At 44.2% G+C, this 27,927-nt stretch overlaps 1 protein-coding gene across 1 annotated transcript in view; it reads right to left on the reverse strand.

Moving 5' to 3' along the window:
- TMPRSS15 (transmembrane serine protease 15) overlaps positions 1 to 27,927 on the reverse strand; it is a 441,506-nt gene that overhangs the window by 55,421 nt on the left and 358,158 nt on the right. The window contains exons 22-24 of the mRNA XM_088481702.1: positions 23,326 to 23,375; positions 19,570 to 19,735; positions 11,258 to 11,439 (exon numbers count right to left, since the gene is read on the reverse strand). Coding sequence (XP_088337828.1) covers positions 11,258 to 11,439; positions 19,570 to 19,735; positions 23,326 to 23,375 — 398 coding nt within the window. The remainder of the gene's footprint in view (positions 1 to 11,257; positions 11,440 to 19,569; positions 19,736 to 23,325; positions 23,376 to 27,927) is intronic.

The raw sequence follows: 27,927 nt of genomic DNA on the forward strand, positions 1-27,927 counted from the left end.
AATCCCCAGGAGAGTCTAAGTGGGGTAAGCAACTGGGCGATGATTTCCCTCAGTTTCTCTAAGAGGTTGTCGGCGGTGTGCCTCTTACTGAAAACGGTGATACACAGCGTAGCCTGCCTTGGAACGAGCTGGCGTTTCTGAGATGCTGCTACTGGTGACGCTGCTGCTGTTGCTGCGTAAGGTGATACATCTACCCAGTGGGCTGTCACAGTCATATAGTCCTTAGTCTGCCCTGTTCCACTTGTCCACATGTCCGTGGTTAAGTGGACATTGGGTACAACGGCATTTTTCAGGACACTGAGGACACTTTTTCTGACGTTTCTGCACAGTCTCGGTATCGCCTGCCAAGTGAAGTGGAATCTAGACGGGATTTGGAACCGGGGACACACTACCTCCATCAATTTTCTAAATCCCACTGCACTAAGGGCGGATACCGGATGCACGTCTAACACCAACATAGCAGTCAAGGCCTCAGTTATACGTTTTGCTTCAGGATGACTGCTGTCGTACTTCATCCTCCTCGCTAAGGACTGTTGGAGGGTCAATTGTTTAGTAAAAGTAGTGGTGTTCCTACTTCCTCTCTGGGATGATGAACGACTCCCAGCAGCAGCAACAGCAGCAGTGGCAGCAGGAGGCGTAGCAATGCAGGATCCTCCGGAGGAATCCCGGATAGGAGAGTCAGTCATGCCAGTGACATGGCCTGCAGGACTACTTCCGATCCTGACTAAGGAGGAAATTGACGAGGAGGGAGTTGACGGTGTGGTTTGCAGGCGCTTGGATACAACAGGACAATGGGATTTAGGTGTCCCTGGACTGCTTACGGTCTTAGCCAAAGTTTCTGAACTTGACAGTAACTTTTTATGAATGCGCTGCAGGTGCCGTATAAGGGAGGATGTTCCTAGGTGGTTAACGTCCCTACCCCTACTTATTTCACCTTTACATATGGTACATATGGCAAGACAGTTGTTGTCCGGATTTGGATAGAAATATTGCCAGACCAAAGAGGTGGAATGTTTGGTCTTCTGCCCAGGCATGACCGTGATGGGCTTTTTCATCCCATGGACAACAACTGTCTCCCCCGGAGCCTGATTTAAACAAACCACATCACCATCAGAATCCTCCTCGCCAACTTCCTCCTCAGCGCCAGCTACACCATTATCCTCATTCTGTTGTACTTCAACAGTGACATCTTCAATATGCATATCAGCAAGTGGACTGTGGGTGCTCCTTTCAGCACTTGCAGGGGGCGTGCAAATGGTGGAGAGAGCCACCTCTTCCCGTCCAGTGCTGGGAAGGTCAGACATCACAACCACCACCACACTTGGACTCTCCTTGGGGATTTGTGATATCTTCTTAGAATGCACAGTTCTTCGCTGTGCTTTTGCCAGCTTAACTCTTTTGATTTTTTTAGTGGGAGGAGGGCTTCCATCGTCATGTGAAGCTGAACCACTAGTCATGAACATAGGGAAAGACCTAAGCCATTCCTTGCCACTCCGTGTCGTAAATGGCATATTGGCAAGTTTACGTTTCTCTTCAGATGATTTAAATGTTTTTTTCAAGGTCATTTTCCTGAACTTTGCCATTTGGGATTGTATGTGCCCTCTACTATGACATTGGGCATCGTCCTTGGCAGACGACGTTGATGGCATGTTATCGTCTATGTCATGACTAGTGGCAGCAGCTTCAGCACTAGGAGGAAGTGGTTCTTGATCTTTCTCTATTTTATTTTTATCGGAGAAAGTTTGGTCCTCCATTTATGTTATATCGATTTGATATATACGTGCGGCTAAGGCGCACACAAACACAAAAAATATTTTTTGATTTTTGCTGGAGAGTAGTGCACTTTGTGGGTCACACCACCCTTTAAGAAATGAGGCAGCCAGCTCTTTACTTATGGGACACAGGCGCACGCTTGGCGCTGCTCCTTTGTTGATGCACGTGCGGCTACTGCGCACACAATTCACAAACACAGAAAAATTTTTTTTATTTGGTTTGGAGTGTACTTTGGGGGTTACAGCACCCTTTAACGGTCAAGCCAGCCGGCCCTTTACTTATGACACAGGCGCACGCTTGGCACTACTTTATTGATGCACGTACGGCTACTGCGCACACAATTCACAAACACAGGAAAAATATTATTTTTTTTAGCACTTGGGGGGAGCACCCCTGACGGACAGAGCACCCCCTGGACAACACTACAGCACCCCTTTAGGACTGGGACACTGCACAGGACTTTGGAGTGGACACAGACCCTATGGACAACTGACTGCACAACACAGTCCAGCCAGCCCCTTAGGACTTTGAAGTAGTGGACACAGCCCCTATTGACAACAGCAGCACAGCACAACACAGCCAGCCCCTATGGACTTTGAAGTAGTGGACACAGCCTCTATGGACATCAGCAGCACAGCGTAGCACAGCGCAGCACAGCACAGCACAGCACAACACTACTCTGCACTACACTACACTACACAGCCCAGCCAGCCCTAACTCCCACCCTCCCTCTTCTCTGTCCACAGCCGAGTGAGAAAATGGCGCCGACGTGGGTACCTTATATAGGATCCAAAACCCGCGAGACCCGGAAGGCGGGATGATGACGTTTTGCCTCGATTTCAGATCCAAGTCAGGCGGGAAAAGTCGAGCCTGACTCGGATCGGCCTTGGAAAAGGGGGGCTCGGGGGGGTTTGGATTTCAGAAATCCGAACCCGCTCACCCCTACTCTAAATATATTTGGAGTATCACAAATGTGGTCCCTTAATGGACAGCCAATTGGTTCATTCTGTAAGTAGTAACCTATCTTTACTTTCACTCCATCAGGTATGCTTAGTGATACTTGGAGAGCATCTCTAATGAGGCGAGGTGAGTACAGTACATCAGGATGAATTAATTACTGTAGTTAGCACATCATGAAAGAGCATGGTGACCCTAGTCTCTCTGATATAGTAAAAACTAGGGGTGTGCACCGGCCACTTTTCGTGTTTTGTGTTTTGGTTTTGGATCTGGATCTTTCTTCGTGTTTTGGATCTGGATTGGTTTTGCCAAAACCACCCTTCCGTGTTTTGGGTTCTGGGTTTTGTGTTTTGGATCTGTATTTTTTTGAAAAAAAGCATAAAAACAGCTAAAATCACAGAATTTGTAGGTTTTTCTGCTCCTATGCTATTATTAACCTCAATATCCTTAATTTCAACTCATTTCCAGTCTATTCTGAACACCTCACACCTCACAATAGTGTTTTTATGTCCAAAAGGTTGCACCGAGGTAGCTGGATGACTATGCTAAGCGACACGAGTGGGCGGCACAAACACGTGACCCATCTAGGAGTGACACTGCAGTGGCAGACAGGATGGCAGTTAGAAAAACTAGGCCCCAAACTGTACATAATGCAAAGAAAAAAAGAGGTGCAAGATGGAATTGTCCTTGGGCCCTCCCACCCACCCTTATGTTGTATAAAAAGGACATGCACACTTTAACAAATCAATCATTTCAGCGCCAGGGTCTGCCACACAACTGTGGCTGAAATGATTGGTTCGTTTGGGCCCCCACAAAACAAGCTGGCAATTAATGTGTCCCTGCACAAACTGGCTCTACGGAGGCAAGATGTCATCCTCATCCTCCTCATCCACCGATTCCTCACCCTCTTCAGTGTGTACATCCTCATCCTCACAAAGTATTAACTCGTCCCCACTTGAATCCACCACCACAGGTCCCTCTGTACCTTCTGGAGGCTGGTCTCCCTGGAAGAGCTGATAATTCATTTTGATGAACATCATCTTCTCCACATTCTGTGGAAGCAACCTCCTACGCCTTTCGCTGACAAGGTTCCCGGCTGCACTAAACACTCTTTCGGAGTACACACTGGAGGGGGGGCAACACAGGTAAAATAGAGCCAGTTTGTACAGGGGCCTCCAAATTGCCTCTTTTTCCTGCCAGTACAGGTATGGACTGTCTGACATGCCTACTTGGATGCTGTCACCGATGTAATCCTCCACCATTCTGTCAATGGTGACAGTATCATATGCAGTGACAGTAGACATGTCAGAAATTGTTGCCAGGTCCTTCAGTCCGGACCAGATGTCCAAACTTGGTCCTGCCTGCCCTGCATCACCGCCAGCGGGTTGCTTAGGATACCTAAGTTTTTTCCTGGCAGCCCCAGTTGCGGGAGAAAATGAAGAAGGAGCCGTTGACGTGTCACGTTCCGCTTCAGCTGACAGTGTGTTCACCAGCAGGTCTTTGCACCTCTGCAGGCTTGTGTCGGCCGGAAAGAGAGACACCACATAGGCTTTAAACCTAGGATCGAGCACGGTGGCCAAAATGTAGTGGTCTGATTTCAACAGATTGACCACCCTGGAATCCTGGCAAAGCGAATGAAGGGCTTCATCCACAAGTCCCACATGCCGAGCGGAATCGCTCCGTCTTAGCTCCTCCTTCACTTTCTCCAGCTGCTTCTGCAAAAGCCTGATGAGGGGAATGACCTGACTCAAGCTGGCAGTGTCTGAACTGACTTCACGTGTGGCAAGTTCGAAGGGCTGAAGAACCTTGCACAACACGGAAATCATTCTCCACTGCGCTTGAGTCAGGTGCATACCCCCTCCTTTGCCTATGTCATAGGTGGATGTATAGGCTTGTATGGCCTTTTGCTGCTCCTCCATCCTCTGAAGCATATAGAGGGTTGAGTTCCACCGCGTCACAACCTCTTGCTTCAGGTGATGGGGGGGGGCAGGTTCAAGAGTGTTTGCTGGCGCTCCAGTCTTCGGCACGCAGTCGCTGAATGGCGAAAGTGGCCAGAAATTTTTCGGGCCACCCAAAGCGTCTCCTGCATGCCCCTGTCGCTTTTCAGAAAATTCTGCACCACCAAGTTTATTGTGTGAGCAAAACATGGGACGTGCTGGAATTTGCCCAGATGTAATGCCCGCACAATATTGGTGGCGTTGTCAGATATCACAAATCCCCAGGAGAGTCTAAGTGGGGTAAGCCACTGGGCGATGATTTCCCTCAGTTTCTCTAAGAGGTTGTCGGCGGTGTGCCTCTTACTGAAACCGGTGATACACAGCGTAGCCTGCCTTGTAACGAGCTGGCGTTTCTGAGATGCTGCTACTGGTGACGCTGCTGCTGTTGCTGCGTAAGGTGATACATCTACCCAGTGGGCTGTCACAGTCATATAGTCCTTAGTCTGCCCTGTTCCACTTGTCCACATGTCCGTGGTTAAGTGGACATTGTGTACAACGGCATTTTTCAGGACACTGAGGACACTTTTTCTGACGTTTCTGTACAGTCTCGGTATCGCCTGCCTAGTGAAGTGGAATCTAGACGGGATTTGGAACCGGGGACACACTACCTCCATCAATTGTCTAAATCCCACTGCACTAATGGCGGATACCGGACGCACGTCTAACACCAACATAGCAGTCAAGGCCTCAGTTATACGTTTTGCTTCAGGATGACTGCTGTCGTACTTCATCCTCCTCGCTAAGGACTGTTGGAGGGTCAATTGTTTAGTAAAAGTAGTGGTGTTCCTACTTCCTCTCTGGGATGATGAACGACTCCCAGCAGCAGCAACAGCAGCAGCGGCAGCAGTAGGCGTAGCAATGCAGGATCCTCCGGAGGAATCCCGGATAGGAGAGTCAGTCATGCCAGTGATATGGCCTGCAGGACTACTTCCGATCCTGACTAAGGAGGAAATTGACGAGGAGGGAGTTGACGGTGTGGTTTGCAGGCGCTTGGATACAACAGGACAACGGGATTTAGGTGTCCCTGGACTGCTTACGGTCTGAGCCAAAGTTTCTGAACTTGACAGTAACTTTTTATGAACGCGCTGCAGGTGCCGTATAAGGGAGGATGTTCCTAGGTGGTTGACGTCCCTATCCCTACTTATTTCACCTTTACATATGGTACATATGGCAAGACAGTTGTTGTCCGGATTTGGATAGAAATATTGCCAGACCAAAGAGGTGGAATGTTTGGTCTTCTGCCCAGGCATGACCGTGATGGGCTTTTTCATCCCACGGACAACAACTGTCTCCCCCGGAGCCTGATTTAAACAAACCACATCACCATCAGAATCCTCCTCGCCAACTTCCTCCTCAGCGCCAGCTACACCAGTATCCTCATCCTGTTGTACTTCAACAGTGACATCTTCAATTTGCATATCAGCAAGTGGACTGTGGGTGCTCCTTTCAGCACTTGCAGGGGGCGTGCAAATGGTGGAAAGAGCCACCTCTTCCCATCCAGTGCTGGGAAGGTCAGGCATCGCAACCACCACCACACTTGGACTCTCCTTGGGGATTTGTGATATCTTCTTAGAAAGCACAGTTCTTCGCTGTGCTTTTGCCAGCTTAACTCTTTTGATTTTTTTAGTGGGAGGAGTGCTTCCATCGTCATGTGAAGCTGAACCACTAGTCATGAACATACTAGGGATCGACCTTAGCCGTTCCTTGCCACTCCGTGTCGTAAATGGCATATTGGCAAGTTTACGTTTCTCTTCAGCTGATTTAAATGTCTTTTTCAAGGTCATTTTCCTGAACTTTGCCATTTGGGATTGTATGTGCCCTCTACTATGACATTGGGCATCGTCCTTGGCAGACGACGTTGATGGCATGTTATCGTCTATGTCATGACTAGTGGCAGCAGCTTCAGCACTAGGAGGAAGTGGTTCTTGATTTTTCTCTATTTTATTTTTATCGGAGAAAGTTTGGTCCTCCATTTATGTTATATCGATTTGATATATACGTGCGGCTAAACACAGAAAATAATTTTTTTTTTGGTTTGGACTGGAGTGTACTTTGTGGGTTACAGCACCCTTTAACGGTCAAGCCAGCCGGCCCTTTACTTATGACACAGGCGCACTCTTGGCACTACTTTGTTGATGCACGTGCGGCTACTGCGCACACAATTCACAAACACAGAAAATAATTTTTTTTTGGTTTGGACTGGAGTGTACTTTCGGGGGTTACAGCACCCTTTAACGGTCAAGCCAGCCGGCCCTTTACTTATGACACAGGCGCACGCTTGGCACTACTTTGTTGATGCACGTGCGGCTACTGCGCACACAATTCACAAACACAGAAAATAATTTTTTTTTAGGTTTGGACTGGAGTGTACTTTCGGGGGTTACAGCACCCTTAACGGTCAAGCCAGCCGGCCCTTTACTTATGACACAGGCGCACGCTTGGCACTACTTTGTTGATGCACGTGCGGCTACTGCGCACACAATTCACAAACACAGAAAATAATTTTTTTTTTGGTTTGGACTGGAGTGTACTTTCGGGGGTTACAGCACCTTTAACGGTCAAGCCAGCCGGCCCTTTACTTATGACACAGGCGCACGCTTGGCACTACTTTGTTGATGCACGTGCGGCTACTGCGCACACAATTCACAAACACAGAAAATAATTTTTTTTTGGTTTGGACTGGAGTGTACTTTCGGGGGTTACAGCACCCTTTAACGGTCAAGCCAGCCGGCCCTTTACTTATGACACAGGCGCACGCTTGGCACTACTTTGTTGATGCACGTGCGGCTACTGCGCACACAATTCACAAACACAGAAAATATATTATTTTTTTAGCACTTGGGGGGAGCACCCCTGATGGACAGAGCACCCCCTGGACAACACTACAGCACTCCTTTAGGACTGGGACACTGCACAGGACTTTGGAGTGGACACAGCCCCTATGGAGAACTGACTGCACAACACAGTCCAGCCAGCCCCTATGGACTTTGAAGTAGTGGACACAGCCCCTATTAACAACAGCAGCACAGCACAACACAGCCAGCCCCTATGGACTTTGAAGTAGTGGACAACAGCAGCACTACACTACACTACACAGCCCTAACTCCCACCCTCCCTCTTCACTGTCCACAGCCGAGTGAGAAAATGGCGCCGACGCGGGTACCTTATATAGGATCCAAAACCCGCGAGACTCGGAAGGCGGGATGATGACGTTTTGCCTCGATTTCAGATCCGAGTCAGGCGGGAAAAGTCGAGCCTGACTCGGATCGGACTCGGATCGGGGGGGCTAGGGGGGGTTCGGATTTCAGAAATCCGAACCCGCTCACCCCTAGTAAAAACCAACCAAGGTTTTGCAGAGGGAGTAGGCAACCATTTAAAAAAAAAATCCCCTTGTTGATGCAAATATAACAGAACCAGCATCCTTCTCCCCGCCACATAGATCTCACTGATGGTCCTGGCTTCGCAGAAGCAGCACTTTTTAAAGTAATGTGAAAAAATAAAAAAAAGTTGCATACTCCTTCTGCAAATCTTAGAATAGTTTTCACTTTATCAGGGAGACCAGTATGGGGTTCTCATGCTGTAGTAAAAAATAGACAAGGCTGGTAAAACAGGGGAGAGGTTTCTTCTCAGATCAGCTCCACATCAATGAGAGATAGGATCCAGAAATTGGCATACATTCAACTCTGTATCAGCAACTTAAGCTGCATACACACACAATGATTTAGTTAATGAACGATTTTAATAAACGATTTTCTCACTTGAAAAAAGGAACTAAAATCGTTTACTAAAGTTGTTCATTTACTATGTTCATTTAAATGTAATGAACGATTTTTTAGAACTACAAACGATTTTTTCATATTCTCTTACTGAAAATCGTTGAGTTGACAAGTCTGACAGAACTACAAACTACAAACGTGAACGCGCATGAACGAAAGTCGTTCATCATTTGACTCAGAAAGTGAACGATTTTTACTAACGATTATCGTTAAACTATATCGTTTAACGATATTTGTTCAAACAATCGTTGTGTGTGTATGTACCTTTAGAGGTAATTTACTAAAGATCGGGTTTGCCAGTGGATTGAAACCAACAGATATCATCTGCGGACTGCAGTCTTAAAAACCATTAGCAACTATGCATCGGTTTGACTGTCATTTGTAATCCAATGTTGATACCTGTAAGATTTCAGCTCCCTATTCTGCAACAGATTTAACTGCAAATTTGCCGTCAATCTGCTGTGGAGTGGAAGCACTGCACAGATCACTATGATCTGTGCAGGCTTCGTTTGAATACTAATGTTTAAAAGGGTTAACTTTTTTTTTTAAATGGTGATAAATCAATAACCAGCACTATGAGCCCAGACTGGTATTGTAAAATTTGCAGGAAAATCATTGTGCCCACACCCCTATTTTCCAATAACCAGCAGTAGGATGAACAAGGCAGGGCAGCTAGGGAACACACAGGGTAGGGTCCCCCTACTATAATGTTAACCAACCCCAAACTGGTCAGTCCAGAGTTGGAATTCCTAGGAAAGTGGGGTTCTCCACACCGAAAATTGGGTGCCCTCTCTCCAAGGACAGCCAGCCCTATCTCTTTGCTGCACCCCTGGGCTTTGGGAGTACAGGTAAAATACAGGTTACCACTAGACAGCCCCGGCATGATGGCACTTGTCGAAATCACAAGTGCCAGCATGCCTGGACATCAATGGCCTGCTGGCACCTGTAGTCCTCCTGTAAAAATTATATTAAACCCATGACAATGCATGGATACCGGAAGTCTTTTATTAAATAAAAAAACACCGCCACACAGCCCTCTTTCTACAATCTATTACTTACAATATGAAAGGGTCATATCCTCTTTGATCCATGTTTCAACCCCGAATCTTGGCAGCACAAAAAGACTGCCCTACTGCTCCACACAGAGCACCATTGTGAATGAAAAATCACTCGAGGACACAATGCATAAGAATGGGTGTGATTGCGCTGATTGGTCAGAGTGTGGGAACATCCGCGACCTGACCCCAATCAGTGAGTCTACATTCATATTTTTTTTTACAGGTGAACTACAGGTTCCAGCGGGCACTTGGTGTCCTGGCATGCTGGCACTTGTGGTTCAACAAGTGCCATCACGCTGGGAATGGCTAGCTGGGACCTGTAGTCCACCTGTAAAAGCAATATTATTTAAAACGTTCATTTAACTATTGCCTTTGCACAAAAAGCCCAGGGGTTGCAGAGAAGAGCTCTAGACTTTCAACCTAGGGCTGGTTGTCTTTGGGGTTAGGGACCACCTAGAGATTCCAGCCCTGGGATGACCAGTTTGGGGCTGGTTGCCATTATGGAAAGGGAACCACATGCTGTGTGTCCCCCAGCTACAGTGTCAGCTATGCTCACTGGTTCAGCCTGGTGCTGCTTATTGAAAAATAGGGGGAAATTAAAATTAATCCTTTTAAGACATATCAATCAAACTAAACCTGCACAGATCTGAGCAGGGCTTCCCATAAACTCGCCTTCCACAGGCAGGTCTATTAATTGTGCAAGATGGGCGTCAGTTTTTGCGGTTGCTTTTGCAAACCTAAGCTTAGTAAATCTACTTTGTAAAATATTGAATAGTTGATCCATAGTTCTAAAGTGTTCTAAAGTCGGTCATTTGATCGGTTATTCCTCACTTTGGACTTAAATTAGCAAATTGAACAACCAACATAAAAACGGCCAAAAAAACAAACATGAGCTTTAGTACATATACCCCCTTTTCATGTATCTATCACTTACATTCAATAGAGATGGACATTTTTTAAGTTGAGCTAATACCATGAGAACACAGCCCATCAACACACTAGGAACTAATGTTTTGAAAATGGTTTAAATTGGTACTTTTTAACCATTGCACTAGTCCTAGCCTTTTAAAATGAAAGAAAAATGGGATTGTCATCCAGGGGCTCCGGGAAGGGGACAGTGGGTATAAATACAGCAATTCCCACAATTTGACATACCCACACCCCGTTTCAGCACCATACTGCCACAAAGTAGACTTCAATTCACAATGTGGCTTGGTCATGTTGTGGCTACGCCTCCTTCATACCTGGCATTTATAATGATGGTCTATTTAAACCAACCTGCTTGGACGATCTGTAACAATGGGTTGTTAGGGGAAACCATCCCCCTTTAAAAAATGACTCCACTATCTCTTATGATAACTGCTATGGTTTGAAAACTATATCATACTGCTAGTACCTGTAGCAGCTATTAGATGTAGAAATGAGCACTTAGAATAGATAAATTAATACAGTACAAATTTGTACAAGTGATGATATTTTTGGCTATTTTGCAGCTGGTTTTAAAAAAATGAATTATCTTAAACCTTACAACAAAATCACCAAAAAAATATAATTTATTTTACAAGCTCTTACCCTGTAACATTCAAACCATACATTTTATACACATGGCTTCTTTAATCTGCACATTATTTCCCATTTAATGTATATTCCTTACGCAGAATGCTTTTTGAGGCAAATTACTGTATTATTTACTTACCTGTATAATTGACTTTAAATTCTAGGTGCATCATTACTATGTCACTATCTTTGGTACGCTTGTTATAGTTTGGGTTTATGACAATCTGATCAATCAGTCTTGTTTCTGCTGGCGGATGAGTTAGGTTTGCACTATTATGCATTCCAATTATGGCTTTCCATGAGGATGGTATTAGGTTTCTTCTGCAGATTACAAAGAGAAGTTCCAAATTATTTATGACCTGATGACGGGTTTTAATGATTCCCTCTGAATTATTTACGTTAAACTTTGACCTCTTTCTCAGTTCACCTAATTTGTGCCTTGTAACATATTAAATGAGACCGTTTATTTTAATTGGAAAGAGCTTAATGTTTTCTGACTGCAACGCAGGACACTAGTTTCCTAACACAGAATTATCAGCAGATTCCTTGATTACAGCCAGAAAACTATAAATTATAACAGTAGCGGGAAACAGTACAATTATGAAGGGGCTATTAACTTAATTATTATGATTCCTTAAACAGCTAAGTTAAAAATCTCAAGTCAATTAGTCATCGGCCCCATGACGCAAATGATTAGTTTGCTCTGTATCTGAGAAACAATTGGTTTGAAAGATTGGTTCTTGGCATCTCATTACTGCATGAGGAAAGACTAAATGCAGTAAACAGAACTGGTGATATCTGCTTTATAACCAAAGGGGAAATAATTTCAATAACGCTAAAGGGTTTATCTGCTAACCACACATTTCCTGCTAACCAAACACATGAATATAAATGACCTGAGCTTGGATTGGCCAACTAACAAATGTTGGAATATTGAATCTCTCACACTGGCTGTCCAAATGGAAGATTTAGTGGTTTGAAATTAAAGTGAAGCATTATGGCCTGTAAATAAGTTGCTTAGCTCTAAATAAGTTGTTTCAAATTGTTTTTCCGTGCATTTCGCTTATCGCAAGATGTACTCAAGATGTACTCCATTAAAATCGGATGATGCTGGACATATATCCACTTCCCTCCTCTGTTACGTTGTTTAATTGCATCGTGTGTTTTTAAAACGCGTCATTATTTTTTCCTTATTTACCTTTTTTAGTTATTTGTTAAGGAAGATTAATATTTCCTTTTCTCTCTGGTTTCAGTGTTCCCATTGTTCTGTTTTCAGTAAATTGAGTACTGTACAACTATGAAAGATTCTAAAAATAACACAGAGAGATATATGCAACAACACAAAAAATAACTGTTGTGCATTATTAAAATCTCTCATGTTCCTGGGGGAATAAGGTTGTGTAACATTAACTGCGATCTTGGCATCTTTAAATCCAGAATCTTTCATAAACTTTCAGCTTCTGTGTTCTATGCAGTCAGTCAGCTTCCAGAAAACAGTTGTCATGAGTGCACTGTAATAAAAGTGTATGCTGTGAGCATAAGAAGTGACATAAAACTGTGAATATGACAATTTATAAAAAAATATATTTGCGGTTTTTGGGGGATACCCTCAAATACTAGGGATCCCCCAAATGTTTGAAGAATGGACCACAGAAGATTTTTCTTACAGCAGATGCAGCCCCCTTAGGCTTTTATGGGGGCTATGAAGCTGTCAGATTTACCAAGCAGCCAGGATATTGGCGGGAGCTATACCGCCCGAGAATATCCCAACACTGACATCCTGACATGGGACTAAAGATAGGCATCGAAATCCTGTCGCCTATCATTAGCCCCACTACAAAACCCCAACACCCGACATACCGAATGAAGGAAAGCCGGGTGTTTTAGCGTTTAGACGTGGGGGGGGGGAGGGTTAGGTTTAGGGACCCCTGGGGGGGAATTAGGGTTAGGCACCCCCTGGAAGGGTAAGGGTAGGGAAAGGGGGTGTTAGGGTTAGGCACCACTAGGGTGGTGTTAGGGTTAGACACCCCCCGGGAGAGTTAGATTTAGGGTGCCGGGAGGGGGGGTTAGGTTTAGGGACCCCCGGGGGGGAATTAGGGTTAGGCACCACTAGGGTGGTGTTAGGGTTAGGCACCCCCCGGGAGAGTTAGATTTAGGGTGTGTGGAGGGGGGGTTAGGTTTAGGTACTAATGGTGGGAGGTTAGGGTTAGGCACCACTAAGGGAGGGTTAGGGTAGGGAGAGGAGAGGGTTAGGGTACTTACATGCTGCAGTCGGGATTTCGATTTGTCGGGCTGCCGCTCTCCGTATTTGACCCAGCAGCTAAACAGCCGCCTGTAGTAACGTATGAGCTACTAAATCGCAGAGTTTTTCAGAAATGGAGCTGGAGGCACCCTCTCCATCGCCCTTTGGGGATGCATGCACCAGCCGCACATGAGCAGATGGCGTCGGGGACCCATACCAGGAAGCAGTGTGACAGTGTTATGCTATCACACTGCTACCAGCTCTTCACCAGAACGGGATCTTATCAGAGCCCATCTCCTAGCAAGTGGATTTCAGTAAATTTGCGTGATGATATTCATTTTCACTTTGTGAGTTTGCGTGAAAAATATTTATCACATTCGCATTAAAAATGCAGATCGTGATAAAATTTAATTATTGGCTTTGTGGATAGTGAATATTTTTTGGTGGGGAGATTTTTACATTATGTAACCTGGACAGAAGAAGTCAGGTATCATGAAGTGCGTGGACCCCCGTGTTTTGGTTTTGGATCTGGATTCATCATCATGTTTCGGTTTTGCATAACCACCCCAAGTGTTTGGTTTTGTGTAAAAATTTGTTAAAAATCAGTAAAAACAGCCAAAATGTCCGAATCCAAAACCCAAGTTCGGGTTTTTAAATCCAAGTTCTGAACCGGCAACAGATCTGAACCAGGACTCATTTCGAACCGGGACACAAAAGTGAATTCGAACCTTGACCCGGTTCTACTCAGAACCCCTAAATTCAGGTGTGTTTGGATTTCAGAAATCTGGACCCACATATATCTAGTTTAACATTTATCAAAGTTTAACAAGTTAAACTTTGATGTGCTGCTTTATTTGATTTTTAGATTTAGGTAATCAGCAATTAATATCCGAAGTCTGCTCCAGAACATTGCTCTTGATGTGCTGCTTTATTTGATTTTTAGATTTAGGTAATCAGCAATTAATATCTGAAGTCTGCTGCAGTCTTATAATATTGTATTGTGTATAAATTGACATAAGTACTATCTCCAGTCTTTAGATTGTGTGTAGGCATGATTGATCTTAAGTCCTAAATGTGTGGTATGTGTTACATGATTGTTTAAGCCATTTTATTGCTGGGTCTGTATTGGCTGGCTAATGGGGGGTTGTCATTAATTAGGATGCACACTTGGCAACATATCTAGTTAAATATCATTCACTAGGCTGTGTTAGCCTTGGCTGGAGTTAGCAGATTCCTAAGTGCAGAATCACAAGTGCAATATAGATTTTAGGGAAAATTTCAGCGTTAGACCGGGTTTAACCCAAGGAAAACAAAAGGAGAACATTTCATCAAACACAACTAAACTGCTATCAATACTGCATATGGACACCTATGGAGCATCAAGTGTGAGGTCACTACCTCTTCACAACAAATATCTGCTGCCTGCATAACCAGGACATGCAAAACTGAACTCCTTGTCTGGTCATTGCAAAGACATTATCTTACTTGCTTCTATTTGTGCTGCCTCTTTTTTCACTAAAAACTAAATTCTTATTTGAACCAATGAAAAGTAACCTCTAAACCTAGCATATGCGGTCTGATTTACCATTACTTTTGTCTAGCCTCACAACTTTGAACTTTTTTTATTACTCATTTTCAAAACCCTTTAAAACACGTATATTCCCCTTAATAAAAAAAACAAACAAAAAAAACGTTTGTCATCAAGCATACGCATTCCCCAACTGTGTCCTTTCACCAGCATTTTTGAAAAACCTTCAAAACTGTCGTTCTCACACATACACCATGACCATGTTTTCTTCAAATTCTCACTTTACTCAGTGCCTACCTAATCCTTTATTCTGTCCCCTGTTCCTTCCTCTATCCTTCCCCCCTAGTCTCCTCCCCTTCTCTCCCCTGCTCTGTCTGTATGCTTCCCCTCTGCTTTCCTCATTCTCCTCTCCCATTACTCCTCTTTCATTCTTTTCTCCCCCACAATGGTCCTAATACCCAACCACTAAGCTCAGCACCCACCCTCCTCTCCCTATCACTTCACCACACCTTCATCTACATCACACTGAACTCCCTCCCTTTCCTACAAATGCATGCCGCCAATCTCTTGCCTATTGATCACTTTCTTCCACTCCTGCCTCCATGAGCTCGCCTGTGCTCCTCCCTACCTATGGAACTCTCTCCTTCTCTCTATCAGACTCTCCACCTCTCTACAAATCTTCAAACGGGCTCTCAAGACCCACTACTTCATTGTATCCTTCCAGCTCTCATCCTAACCTGCTGCTTACATGCTTCTTCCTGACTGTCTACCCTATCTGTTTCACCCCTGTCTGTCTCCCCCCCCCCCTATAGAATGTAAGCTCTCACGAGCAGGGCCCTCTTCCCTTATGTGCTTTTTCTATCCTCACTCATACGATCAACTACTCTGTTATGATCGCTGCAGCAATGTTTATAAACCATGTTCTTATTCTGTATTGTCTTGTACTGTAAGTCGCTGTTTTACGAGTTTGCTCATTTTTTAATGTACATTGTAAGGTGCTGTGGAACCCAATAAAGGAGGATAATAATAATAATGGTAATAACCTGCCGTGTTGTACAGCGGCAATTTCTTGTACAGTTATTGATTTGTGCACTCACCTTTGTGTGTCTGTATCATTTCTCTTTTTGTCTAGTATTTAGTGAAAAACAAACATTGTGCAGTAAACCACAGAAAAGAGCAACCAATCAGATATTTGCTTTGATCTATCTACCTTATTTATGCAGCTCAATGATGTGCAGTGCAGAGCACATTGGTATTACGCCACTGCAACTACTGTAGATGGTTATGTTTACTTTGTAGTTTTGGAAGACACTTACATTTACTGTAAGTGTGCATGGAGAGAGCAGGAGGTGCTCACTGTGCAAAGTGTACATTTCATATAAAATCAAAAGCAACACCTTCCTAAAAAATTTTTTTTTTTCATTGGCACTTAAAATATTTCTGGGTTAATGGTCTTTATTGGGTAAATGAATAATGAAAGTGAGGGGAAATAATCAGAACTGTATTATACATAAAACTTTAGTGTGTTTGAAGCTTTTGATGTTGCATTAGTCAGAGTGTGCTTCTAAAATTATCTTTGCAAAAATACAAAAAAGTAGGTGCAAAATTGTTTTGTGGAGGAACATATGTCCTTTTGCAAGAAAAGGATTTTTTTCAATATTTTCCTTCTTCACCTCATCTAATTTTAAGCACCTCACTCTTAATAAAATATACTTTTTACACTGCCTACACCGCACAAATTGTACCATTGGTCAGAGCAATTTTGTCAGAAATCTAACTGCACAAATCACTTTGTAAATAAGGTCGACAGAAATTTACCTCTTTCCATTTTCCGATTTCTGTGCTCGTCACATTCCAACATCAATATCCAGTGTTTCCTTATACAGTACCCATGCAAATTAGACATTGTGTTTGTTTTCTACAAGATTGTGTATTCTCCTTAAAATACAATTGTTTTTTTTCTTCTTCATTGTAACACATCAAATAAAATTTACCTAAGGTGGCCAAATTATTTTTTTTTATATAAAAGTTTCAAGAAAGTGAACCAAAAACAAAAGTGATTTATTTTTAAAATTTTTTCACAAACACCACAAATACTTTTTGGTTTGGCATTAATTAATTTTCCTCCTATTGCAACCAGCAGGGTTCTACATGTCATATTTCACAAAAATATGTACACTAACTAAAATGATACTACTTTTTATTTGTAAATTTTCTCCATATTGATTTAAACGCTCGCCATGTGTAGGTATAATATCGCAAGCTAAACAAGGATTACTATTTTCTATCTAGTAAACATCAGTGCCGGTGCAGCTTGTTGTGGGACTCGTTGCACTCGTGCAAGGGGGTGTGGCCTTGCTCCGGAAGCCACGCCCCATTATTTGTGCAAATTGTGGGGCGTGCCTTCATGTGACACCCCCCCCCCTGTTCTCGGCACAGCAACACACAGTGGGCTTACCTTACCCAGTGCTCCGGCAGATGCTGGGGGCAGCCCACAGCCTCTCCCCTGTCTCTCGCTGCTTGGTGACATCATCCGGTGGGGTGACACCAAAATAACAGAGCAGCTCTGCTATTTTGGTGTCACCCCCTCAGATGGTGTCACCTGGTGCGGTGCGCACCCCACGCACCCCCCCTAGTGATGTCAGTGCTAGTACAGATACTGTATTATTTGACACAATATTGTAGAGATCTTGGCTTTAGATCCCACTCTATGCATGGAAAATTTAATCTTTTGTATACTGTTTAAGTCTACTTTGTGCCCTCCCCGTCTATGGAAAACTTACATTTTCCGTATTGCTGGGCGAAATTGCCTTTTGATCACAGGTGATCACCAGACAATAGCTACTAATGGGCCACATCATTTGAAGAGGGGACTCACTTATTTCAAATAAGGTTGCCTTTATGCATCCCAGTGTCGTTATGGGGGTAATTGAGCACATAGTGTAATCCCACTCATATACAGGAAATGTATGCAAGTAATTATGGTCCAGATTCAGAGATGGAGGTAATGCCAATGTTTATGTAAATGACCGATTAGCAGTAATATGAGCATGTATCTGAGTCGCACTGTGCATGCATCAAGAACAGGTGTGTTGTAACCATTTTTGCGGCATGTCTCAGCCTGCAACTGCGATCCCATATGCAGTAAAACCAGCTCCTGCGTCTCAGTTCCCACAGCCATTCTAGGTGACCATAGGGTTACCCAGAAGGCTGGTTATCAACTGATCTTTGACTGATGCTGCGTCTTTGTACAATTGTTCAATACAAGTCCCGGCAGCTGCGACATTTGCATATTTTCGCACAAGCGCTGCGTACAAATTTGCTCTGAATCAGACCCATTTTCTGGTGATCACAGGCAATCACTAGAAAATAGCTTCTAGGGGACTGCAATATTTGAAACTGGGGACTACACTTTTAAATTTGGGTGCCCTCTTATTTACAGGCATCAATATGGGCATAGGCAAATGCAGGGGGGTTCTGGTTGCCTGGAAACCCCCTCCCCAGCCCACACCATGACCACAATAGAACTAGTAATATAATAGAAGTATTTGAAAACCCCCTTGTTTAGAAATTCTGCATATGCCACTAATTATGGTATTTAGAACCCACCACCCATGTAAGTCTAAAAAAAAGCACAGGTGATCACCAGTCAATAACTATTAGTAGACTAAATTAGTTGAAAAAGGCCCCCCACTCTTTCAAACATAGGTGCTCTTTTCTTATGGATGTCAGGGTGAAGGGGGGATTTTGACCCATTCCTGTAGTCCCAGACTTTTCTGAACTGCAGGGAGTTTTGCCTGGTGATCACACTGACTAATAGGCATACATTTCTATGGGGACCAGGGGTGTATCTATAATGGGTGCACACGGGCCTCTGGGTCCAGGTGGGGGGACCACACCGCACACCCTATACCCATATTGTTTTATACTTACCCGTCCGAAGTCACCAGAGTGCTGGGCCAGCGCTGCATATCAGCAAAAATCACTGGAAAAATGGCAGTGGACATTTTCCCAGTGATTCGTGCATGCGCAGTACTGCTGTCCCTGGGAAAACAGTGTGGACGCCATCTTTCCAGAGACCAGCGCATGCGCAGTAGATTCTGACACTAAGCCAGAATCTACTGCACTGTGACTCCGCGGCACCGCACGAAAGAGGAGGGGGCCTGCACTGAGTCTGCACTGAGTCTGCACATTAAAACACCCCTGATGGGGACACTCTCCTCTTTTAAATGAGGGTACCCCATCTTTCTATGTTATTTGGTGAGGAGGGGGCTGAGAGACTTAATGTCCCTCACCCCACCTACTTCATTAATAACTTTCTTCATCTCCTCATCAGCATGTGTCTGCAGGTCATCCTGGTAAGGAATGTAATACGTTTTTCTTCACACACCTCAAAGTGGATGATAAGTCCCATTCGTCCGTAGTTTTAATGTACATGTATGATTGAGCGGATTTGTCAACTGCAGCGAAGGAGTGAAATAAATGTCTATATATGCTATAAAGAGGAATGGAAAACTCTATAATACACAGTTCTGGTTTTAACTATCGGAGCAAGATCCCTAAGTTGCATGACTTGGTGATCTCTCTTTCTGGGTTTATAGTGGAAACTGCTAAGATCTACAAGTCACTGGATCATGTTGGGAAACAAAACTTATTTAATCAATTGAAAATTGTAACTTACCCATAAACACAATGTGCCGCTGACACAAGCCACTCATTATTCACCAGCGACGCTCCACATACTTGTCTCCCATTGTAATGCAGTGCGACTATCCAAGGCCAAGCACCAACTGCAGCACTGGTACCACCGACTATCTTCGATGTGCCCAAAAATCGTTTTCCACATTCTGAGGGGGAAAGAAAAATGCATACTGTACAACTGATTTCTACTCAATGAACTGTAAAGATAATAACTGGAATATGCATAAAAGATAAGATCCCCTTGAAAAATTTCCTATTCCCTCGTGATGCAAATTTTGGGTTTCTCTCCCTCCGGATGGTCATTTTTTTTAAAAAAACCTCTACAGCATATCATGTAGGGACATGGTCTTAAGATGGGTACATATTTGTCAATATATCATTTGGATGAAGAGCGATATATCGCTAGTGCATCAGCGAGTGTGTACACCCGCCGATGTATATATATCTGTGAGTGACACATCGGGTAGGCCCTGCAGCTCAGTCAATGCTGATATATCATCCAGATATACTATATCAGTACATCTAGGTGTGTGTACGGGTGACCCACCAACCGCCCGTCCACTGGCTGCAGGGCCCGCTGACACTGACATCACAACTGGATGGGCAAATTTAAATGCCCGCCCAGTTGTGATGTTTGGCCAGACCTATTGAACGGTTGATTGGTAATCGTGTACAGCTTACCAAATCAGCCACTAATAAAATACTAGTATATAACTTAATAATAATGATAATGGTTTGTCAAAAGCAGTCAATAATGGCACCATCTCTACAGCATATCTACTTACAGTTTTTAACAGTGTGCTCCTACTGTACACTATACCAAAAATACACAAAAACTTCTGTAGCCCTCTAGGTAGGCCAATCATATTTGCATGTGACTCCCTATATTAACCGGGTTCCATTTTTCTTGACTTCTTTTTACAGCCATGCTTGCACATGAAAGCAATCTTTTTGAAAGACATTACCTCTTTTGCACAAGCTCAAACATCTTAATCCAATCTCTCTTGGTACATGGCTGCATACACTTGATATTACAAGCCTATATACTTATACTATGTACCCAGGGTAATCAGGCAACCAAGGAATTTCTCTTTCGTAAACCCTTATATAAAGCACCTAATCTGGATCTTTACTTAGATCTATTGGAATTTACTGACCAGGAAAGTGTTCTACTTTGATGGTAAATACTACTGACAACAGTCAGGATGTGCCATGGGCTTGAGCATGGCACCATCTTATACTAACGCATACATGTTCAACATCAAAGAACAATTCTTCTCCAACACCGCCATGAGTGACAATACCTATTTCTACATACATTACAGAGATGACCTTCTGATCTTTTGGACTTGCACCCATAACTATTTTATGAACTTAGTTGATACCATCAACACTCTAGATTGCCCCATCAAACTTACTTACCAGTGTGATCGATACACCATCAACTATTTGGACATGACCACCAGCATTCAAGATAAAAAAATTGCTGCCAGCACTTATACAAAACCCAAGAATCGTAATACTTTTTTACAGGCGCACAGTCTTTACTCAACAGCCATTACCAATGGTCTACTATTCTCTCAACTCATTAGAGTACACAGAATATCATGTGACATTACGAATACCAAGACACAGATGGAGTGTGAATGACTCACCCAAAGAGGGAACAACAAAACAAGCTACAGCTACTGAAAGAAAAGACACTTGCACCCAAGGTTTGCTCCAACACAATGGCTACGTCTGCTGGTCGCAAACTATCATAACACTGATTGTGGCCTACCGGCTCTTAAAGATAAAGATAAAGATATTTTGTGGCGCTATCGGAAAGGATGCAACATCCATGACTTGCTGGTATCACCAAAAGAAGAAAAATTAACACCACATTCTTGGGTTGAGAGGGAGGATGTTACAAATACCTAGAACGCATGGATCTCGGTCTATCCTTTTCACATCCTCATTCTGGTAAGAAATTACCATTAAATCTCTTCTCACACAACCCACCCCCTGCAGCCTCGGCCAGTTGGTAAATTTTTGATATTTTTAAAAGCACTGTATTCCATATAATAGTATGATATTGTATTATTGCAGCAATAAGCCCCGTCATAGTGAGATTTTGTCATGTTATAATTATAGAATTGCGCAGTTATTTGATATTATTGCAGCAATAAGCCCCGGGGGCAGTGTGATAGACATTACTGCTCATACTTGGCAGCCGATCTCCAGTTCTGCAGCTGCGTGTGGGATATTTATTTACTTGTGGGGATCTAAAGGTTTAATTTTATTGACCGTATACATTTTTTTCCCATGAATGGGTGGGTAGTGGCCCCAGTGCATTGCTTTGCCCAGGGCCCACACTGCTGTTAAGACAACCCTGTCTGGCATTGGACCATTTGGCAATCCGATCTGCATTGGAAAGTAAAACCAACCGGTAGCAAAACACTTTGCACCACTTACACTCTCAATAGCGACCATGAAATTCAATATCTTTGATCATGTCCGGAAAACCTGAGGGGAGGAGGCCGTGGCATTCTGCTACTTTAATTTGAAAGCAAGTGGATAATCAAATTAAATGCTATTAGTCCTAAGGCACTCAATAAATAGTTGGGGTTGGATTGCTTCTTCTACCCACTGCTTGGGTTACTGTACTTTGATAGTGCTGGCATGCCATATACCTACCCTTTGGCATATGTCCTATATTGCCTTTGTACTATGATATTTGCATATTTCCACACCATTATACATACCTCTGATTTGCAACTGCCATATTGTGCCTTGTCCTTACTGTTCTGGTTGTGTCTTAATCAGTGGAGGCTGCAGAGGTGGGGCACTGCCCTTCCGAACGCTGCCAAACCAGGACTCACTGGCAGTTGGTGTGGCTCCCCTATTTGAATTTTGGACTGTACTGCAGCCCCGCCTCTGGAGCCGCCACTGGTCTTCATACCTATAGTTATGCTCTTTCAGTCTTCCTAAGACGTAGTCTGGTTCTTCTGGTCAGCCGCTGTGCTGACCTTATACACACCGTCTCTATTGTCTACTGTATTTTTGCTGCCTCATGATTAATCAATTTTATTTCATTTTGTTTATCAGTTTTTATTTTTATGTATATTTTTCAGTGTTATTTTTTTAGTTTTACCATTGAACTACCATTGATTTAAAGCAATATTTAATTTTTATGTTTCTTTGTCATTCCAGTTTTCTGCTCAATCTCCCCCCTTGTCTTTTTTTTTTACACGTCTCCACTCCCCCGCACCCTCCAAGGTAGACGCAGCCAGGCTTCCCGGTTTTGTCGTATCGCAGTTGGATTTCATCATTCGGCACCTCCACCAGGACCTGGATGTGATTGTTTGCACCTGGATGCTTGTTATTTAACTGTATTCTCTTGCAATTACTTGGTAATTACTTTATTCATCTGTTGTACAAGTCCCTGAAGTGCAGCCCAAAGTTAGGTGTACAGTATATATACATATATATATATGATGTCGGTAGTTGCTCAGTCGGTTCAGAAGGTACCTCAAGTTAGGGTGCCTGAGAAGTTGGCTATGCTTTAAGCCTAATAAACACATTGGTGTGTTTCTACAAACGCTGGAGTACCATGCATCTGTATACCATATCTATCTGTCTGTCTGTCTGTCTGTCTGTCTGTCTGTCTGTCTGTCTATCTATCTATCTATGCATACATCTATACACACACATATAAATACAGAGAGACTTACTAATGAGTGAGCAGATGACTTACCTCTAGGGTTACATTCAATATACATGACACTCTGACTAGCACAGTGATTACTGTAAGATAAAAAGATAAACAAGTATTTTATGTCCACAATGGTTTCAATAGCCACATCCTTATTCTTTTATAAATCTAGTGATGAATACAGGTGTCAATGTCAGGATGAGCTACAGTATGTGCATTCTTATTATCAATTGTATCAGGACTGGAATGTTTGCAGAAAACACTGATTGTCTGGTATTTATACTCTTTAATTAGTTTTTCTTTAGTCACAAGTTCAGTAAAGATTACAATGAATCTCTCATAAAAGATAAACTCCATAAAAGTCCACGTTACAATGCAAAGGGCACAGAAGTTGTTGCATTTTCATGTAGCACACCAATACTGACCGACATCATTTTGCACGTACCAATAACTTGGTACTGTTCCAGGAGTGTTTTATGAGGGGAAGGGGCCCTTGTGCAGTTAACGTGTAGGGCCCCTTCAACTGGAGCATGTGCATAGTAGGCTGCCGCACAGACTTATTCAATGGCACTGCACACCATGCACCCATTATAGATACACAACTGGACTGTTCCTGTTATTGGGGGGGGGGGGGGGAGAGCGAGAGAGAAAGAGAGAGATTTAAAAGTAGGTGGTAAATTTTTGAAAGGCAGTTAAAACATATGCCATCCTAAACGGTGTCTTTATTTAACATAAAAACTGTATTGTAGCCACGACTGTGGGGGAGATGTATTATTGCTTTCTGCTTTGCCTCTTTACCGAGTTGAAGCAGGAAGCACTAACAATGAGATGTATTAACATCTCTTTGCCCGGAGCGGGGGAGTGATAATTCCCCCCTCCGGCGATCCCCTGAGCACACAGCGCATCAGCCTAGTGCTGATGCACTGTGTCTCAGTCCTGGCCGGCTCCACTGAGCATGTGCGGTATCTCGCAAGTATCACGATATCCCGTGTGCAGCCCTGGAGCCAGCAGCCCCTGCAGCAGGGACAGCGCTGTTAATACATCTTCCCCTGTGACTTTATGCTAATGCCACAGCCAATAGGATTCGTACAAAGATGCCCACTGGCTGTGGCACTAATCCATTGCTGTGCGTATTAAGATGCACCATCGATTGCACCATCGGACATTGCTCCAGCCCTATGAAGGTGCAGAAAGTCCGTCTGAACATGGCAGCCGAAATCAGTGCAACTTTTTGAAAAAGTAGCAGTCGCTGACCGCGACATGTCCACGTCTGGCTAGCCAACCTCCTGTTACCATTTAGGAACACCCATTAAAAATTGCCTCTCTCTGCACCCAAATTCTGTCTGCGTTCCCCCAGCTGTAACTATCGGATGCATATGCAGACTGAAAATATCATCCACTTGCGTCTGATATTGTCACTGCGTCCACCTCCGAATCAGTCCAATGTGTGGTATAAGGTATAGCAAGCAATAATAATAGTAATAATATAAACCCATTCATCCTTTGTCAAGTTTATGCGTTATTATAAAATGATCCCTTCTCACAGACACTAACCTCCAGGCTCTCCTCATATTATGTATTATGTATGTTCTAGACCAGGGGTCTTCAAACTTGGCCCTCCAGCTGCTGTGGAACTACACATCCCAGCATGCACTGCCACCTTTTCGATATAACAGCATGCTAAAACTATGTGCAGTGCATGCTGGGATGTGTAGTTCCACAGCATCTGGAGGGCCAAGTTTGAAGACCCCTGTTCTAGACTGTTGTCTAAACTCAGCTGTCACATTCAGGCTCCTCGTCCTTCCATGATAATATGCAGCTTGCCATCCCAAGTGTGTCGGCCTTTCTTCAGAGTCGGCCTGAGCTCAGCATGATCAGGGAAGTATTAAATATTCAAAGAAGTAGGTGAAGTGTGATGCTGATGGGCTGTGTCAGTGAGGAGTGAGCAGATCATTCCTCTTGATGGCCGTCGATGATTGATGCTTTAAACCACTGACAGAAAACCAAAGATGGTTCAGCCACCAATGGCTGAGTGCTGTGCATGTGCAGACCTCAAGCATTCTACCGGCTCTGCCAATGTTCTTCTAAGATTGGGGCACCACCACTGATGAATCGGCATCAGTGCACCCGTCTTCCATAGACCATTGATAATTGCAAAAGCATCATTGGTTGATTGCCATCCCTGCTGATTCCATTGTGCTGGTCCCCCACCAGGGAGAGTGACTTAATTGGTAGTGATCCAGACAGTGACAATCTGTACCTGTGTCTGGGGGATGGGGGGTGGGTGGCACCCTGAGAGAAGGGGGCCTGGGGTACATTATTTATGAAATATTGAAAATACATAAAGATGGGGAAGATTCCGTCAGACTAACAATGTGGCTAAACCTAAAACCTAATGTCTGGAAGACTGAGATTTGGGTATTCCTCACACATTCTCCAGAAAGTAGGTGACAGACCCAGACCCAACTATTCTTTCATGTGTAGTGAGTTTGGCTTTGACTACACAATTTGCATAATCCAGCCCACCTTAGGGGTCTATTTACTAAGCAGTGTTAGGAGACAGAGTGAAAAGTGATAAGGTGCCAGCCAAATAGCTCCCAACTGTCATCTCACAGGCTGTGTTTGAAAAATGACAGTTGGGAGCTGATTGGCTGGCACCTTATCACTTTCTTATCACTTTTCACTCTGGGCCTGATTCAGAGCCGGACGCTATTTGCGGATGGTCATTCCTAAAAAGGGGCCGGCTATTTAAATTGAGCGCTCGCTCATTGCGGTTTGTTGAGGCCTCTATGTCTGAGCGAGTGAACGAAAAATGCGCTCGCTATTTTGTAAAGACGAACCTTTGCCGTTCGCATCACACGTCATCTCCAGTATTTATTAGATTAATCGGGTGCATCGAAAGGCATCTGAACTGCTCGCAGTGCTTGTGGTAGGTTTATCCTACCGCAATCACTGCGAGCAGTTCAGGCTAAAAGACAACCAACTGACGTGGTCGATGACACACCTTTACTAATTATGCGCTCCCATTAAATGCCCTTTTTACCGTTAGGCATGCCTGCGTTCGGATCTCCACTCCCCCGTTTTCAAGCACCTTACCCTGTTACCACCCACAAACGGTACATTCTGTCAATCAAATTAGCAGTCCCTCGCTGTTTTGCGAGCGCTCGATTTCTGACCTCAATGACTGTTTTGCGCATACGCATTACGACCCATACGCATGCGCAGTTGTGCGAACATCGCTCATAGCGAACGAGAGGCCGCTTACGAGCGGCTCTGAATCAGGCCCACTGTCTCCTAACACTGCTTAGTAAATAAACCCCTTAGTGAGTAAGGTCTCAACCCAAGACAATGCACAAACCAATATGTCTTTTGGTCTCCACCCGAGGATCACCAAAAAGTAGCCATGTAAGATGTAAATGCTCTGGTCTATATGCTTATAAAATAATGAGAAACCTATAACCATCACATAAATCTTCATTATTCTGAAACATATGAGTGCAACACGGCTTCAAGTACTGCAATATAAAATATTTTACTCAAAATAAGAAACAAAACCTTATGTTTCTGTTGTGCTGTACATACACAGATTCACACTGTAAGGAAAAGCACTTTCAACAATAATCTCTTCTTACATCCAGATACAGTACTGTAGTGTGTTCATATTGCCATGCCCTGGTTTCCCTGAAAATATACAGGTACAGTATGACTGAGTACACTGATTTACAGACTGCAAAGGCCCCAATTGCACTTAATAGACAATACCTGGTCGCACAGACAATTGCTTTTGCTTTTTTTTTGTTTCTTTGAAACGTTCACTATTTTTCTATGCAATTTTGGGGCTGATTCAGAGGTGATGCAGGCATAGCTTGTGCCCAAAGTTTTATCTCTGCATCCCAATGCTCCCCGCCAGGAGATGCAGATTGGAATTGCATGCGTTTTTGATAAGCGTTAATGGATAATACCTGGGTGGGTGGCTAACAGTCGCAGGCATGTCGGTGTCAGGGACTGTGTCAATGACACTTTTAGCCATGGTCACTTGGACATTCTGCACTACCATAAGCAGGTGCAGTGTCCTATGGTGGGCTGATTGTGCGTTGATATTGCAGCGCAGGGCCGTCGGCAGGGTGGTGCCAGCCGGTGCCTCCACACAGGGCGGAACCCTCTAGCGGCACCGGCCACGAACTGCCCAGCTCCGGAGAAGTCTGCAGGAAGAGACCTGCACTGCTGCGCGGTGCACACCAGCAATGCCTTTGAAGATCCCTGTCCTCCACCCACCTCCCAGAGGAAAAGATAAGCGCTCAGGGGGAGCAGGGGGGCGGGGGGGGAGCGAGAGGGGCGGCAGTGCAGCACAGGGTGCACTGTCGTCCTGCTACGGAGCTGCTGCAGCGCATTTGTGCCGCAGCCTGTAGCAGGGTTGCCGACATTCTGGCTACCTCTTTCCGGGAGGGAGCAGCCAGATCGGTATAGCAGGGAGGCGTGGCCAGCATTTGCCAGCAAAGCGGGGGGCATGGCCACACAATCGCGTCAGTTTGGCCCGCCCCGCTACTCAGTGCCGAGATTATCGGCATTGTGAAGCAGGGGGCAGGGCAAAAATGACGCGATTCAGCGTGAATCGCGTCATCGGCCTCTTCCCGCTGTGGGGGT

Source organism: Taudactylus pleione, unplaced genomic scaffold, assembly GCF_031769625.1.
Source record: "Taudactylus pleione unplaced genomic scaffold, aTauple2 ptg000276l, whole genome shotgun sequence".
NCBI classification, from domain to species: domain Eukaryota; kingdom Metazoa; phylum Chordata; class Amphibia; order Anura; family Myobatrachidae; genus Taudactylus; species Taudactylus pleione.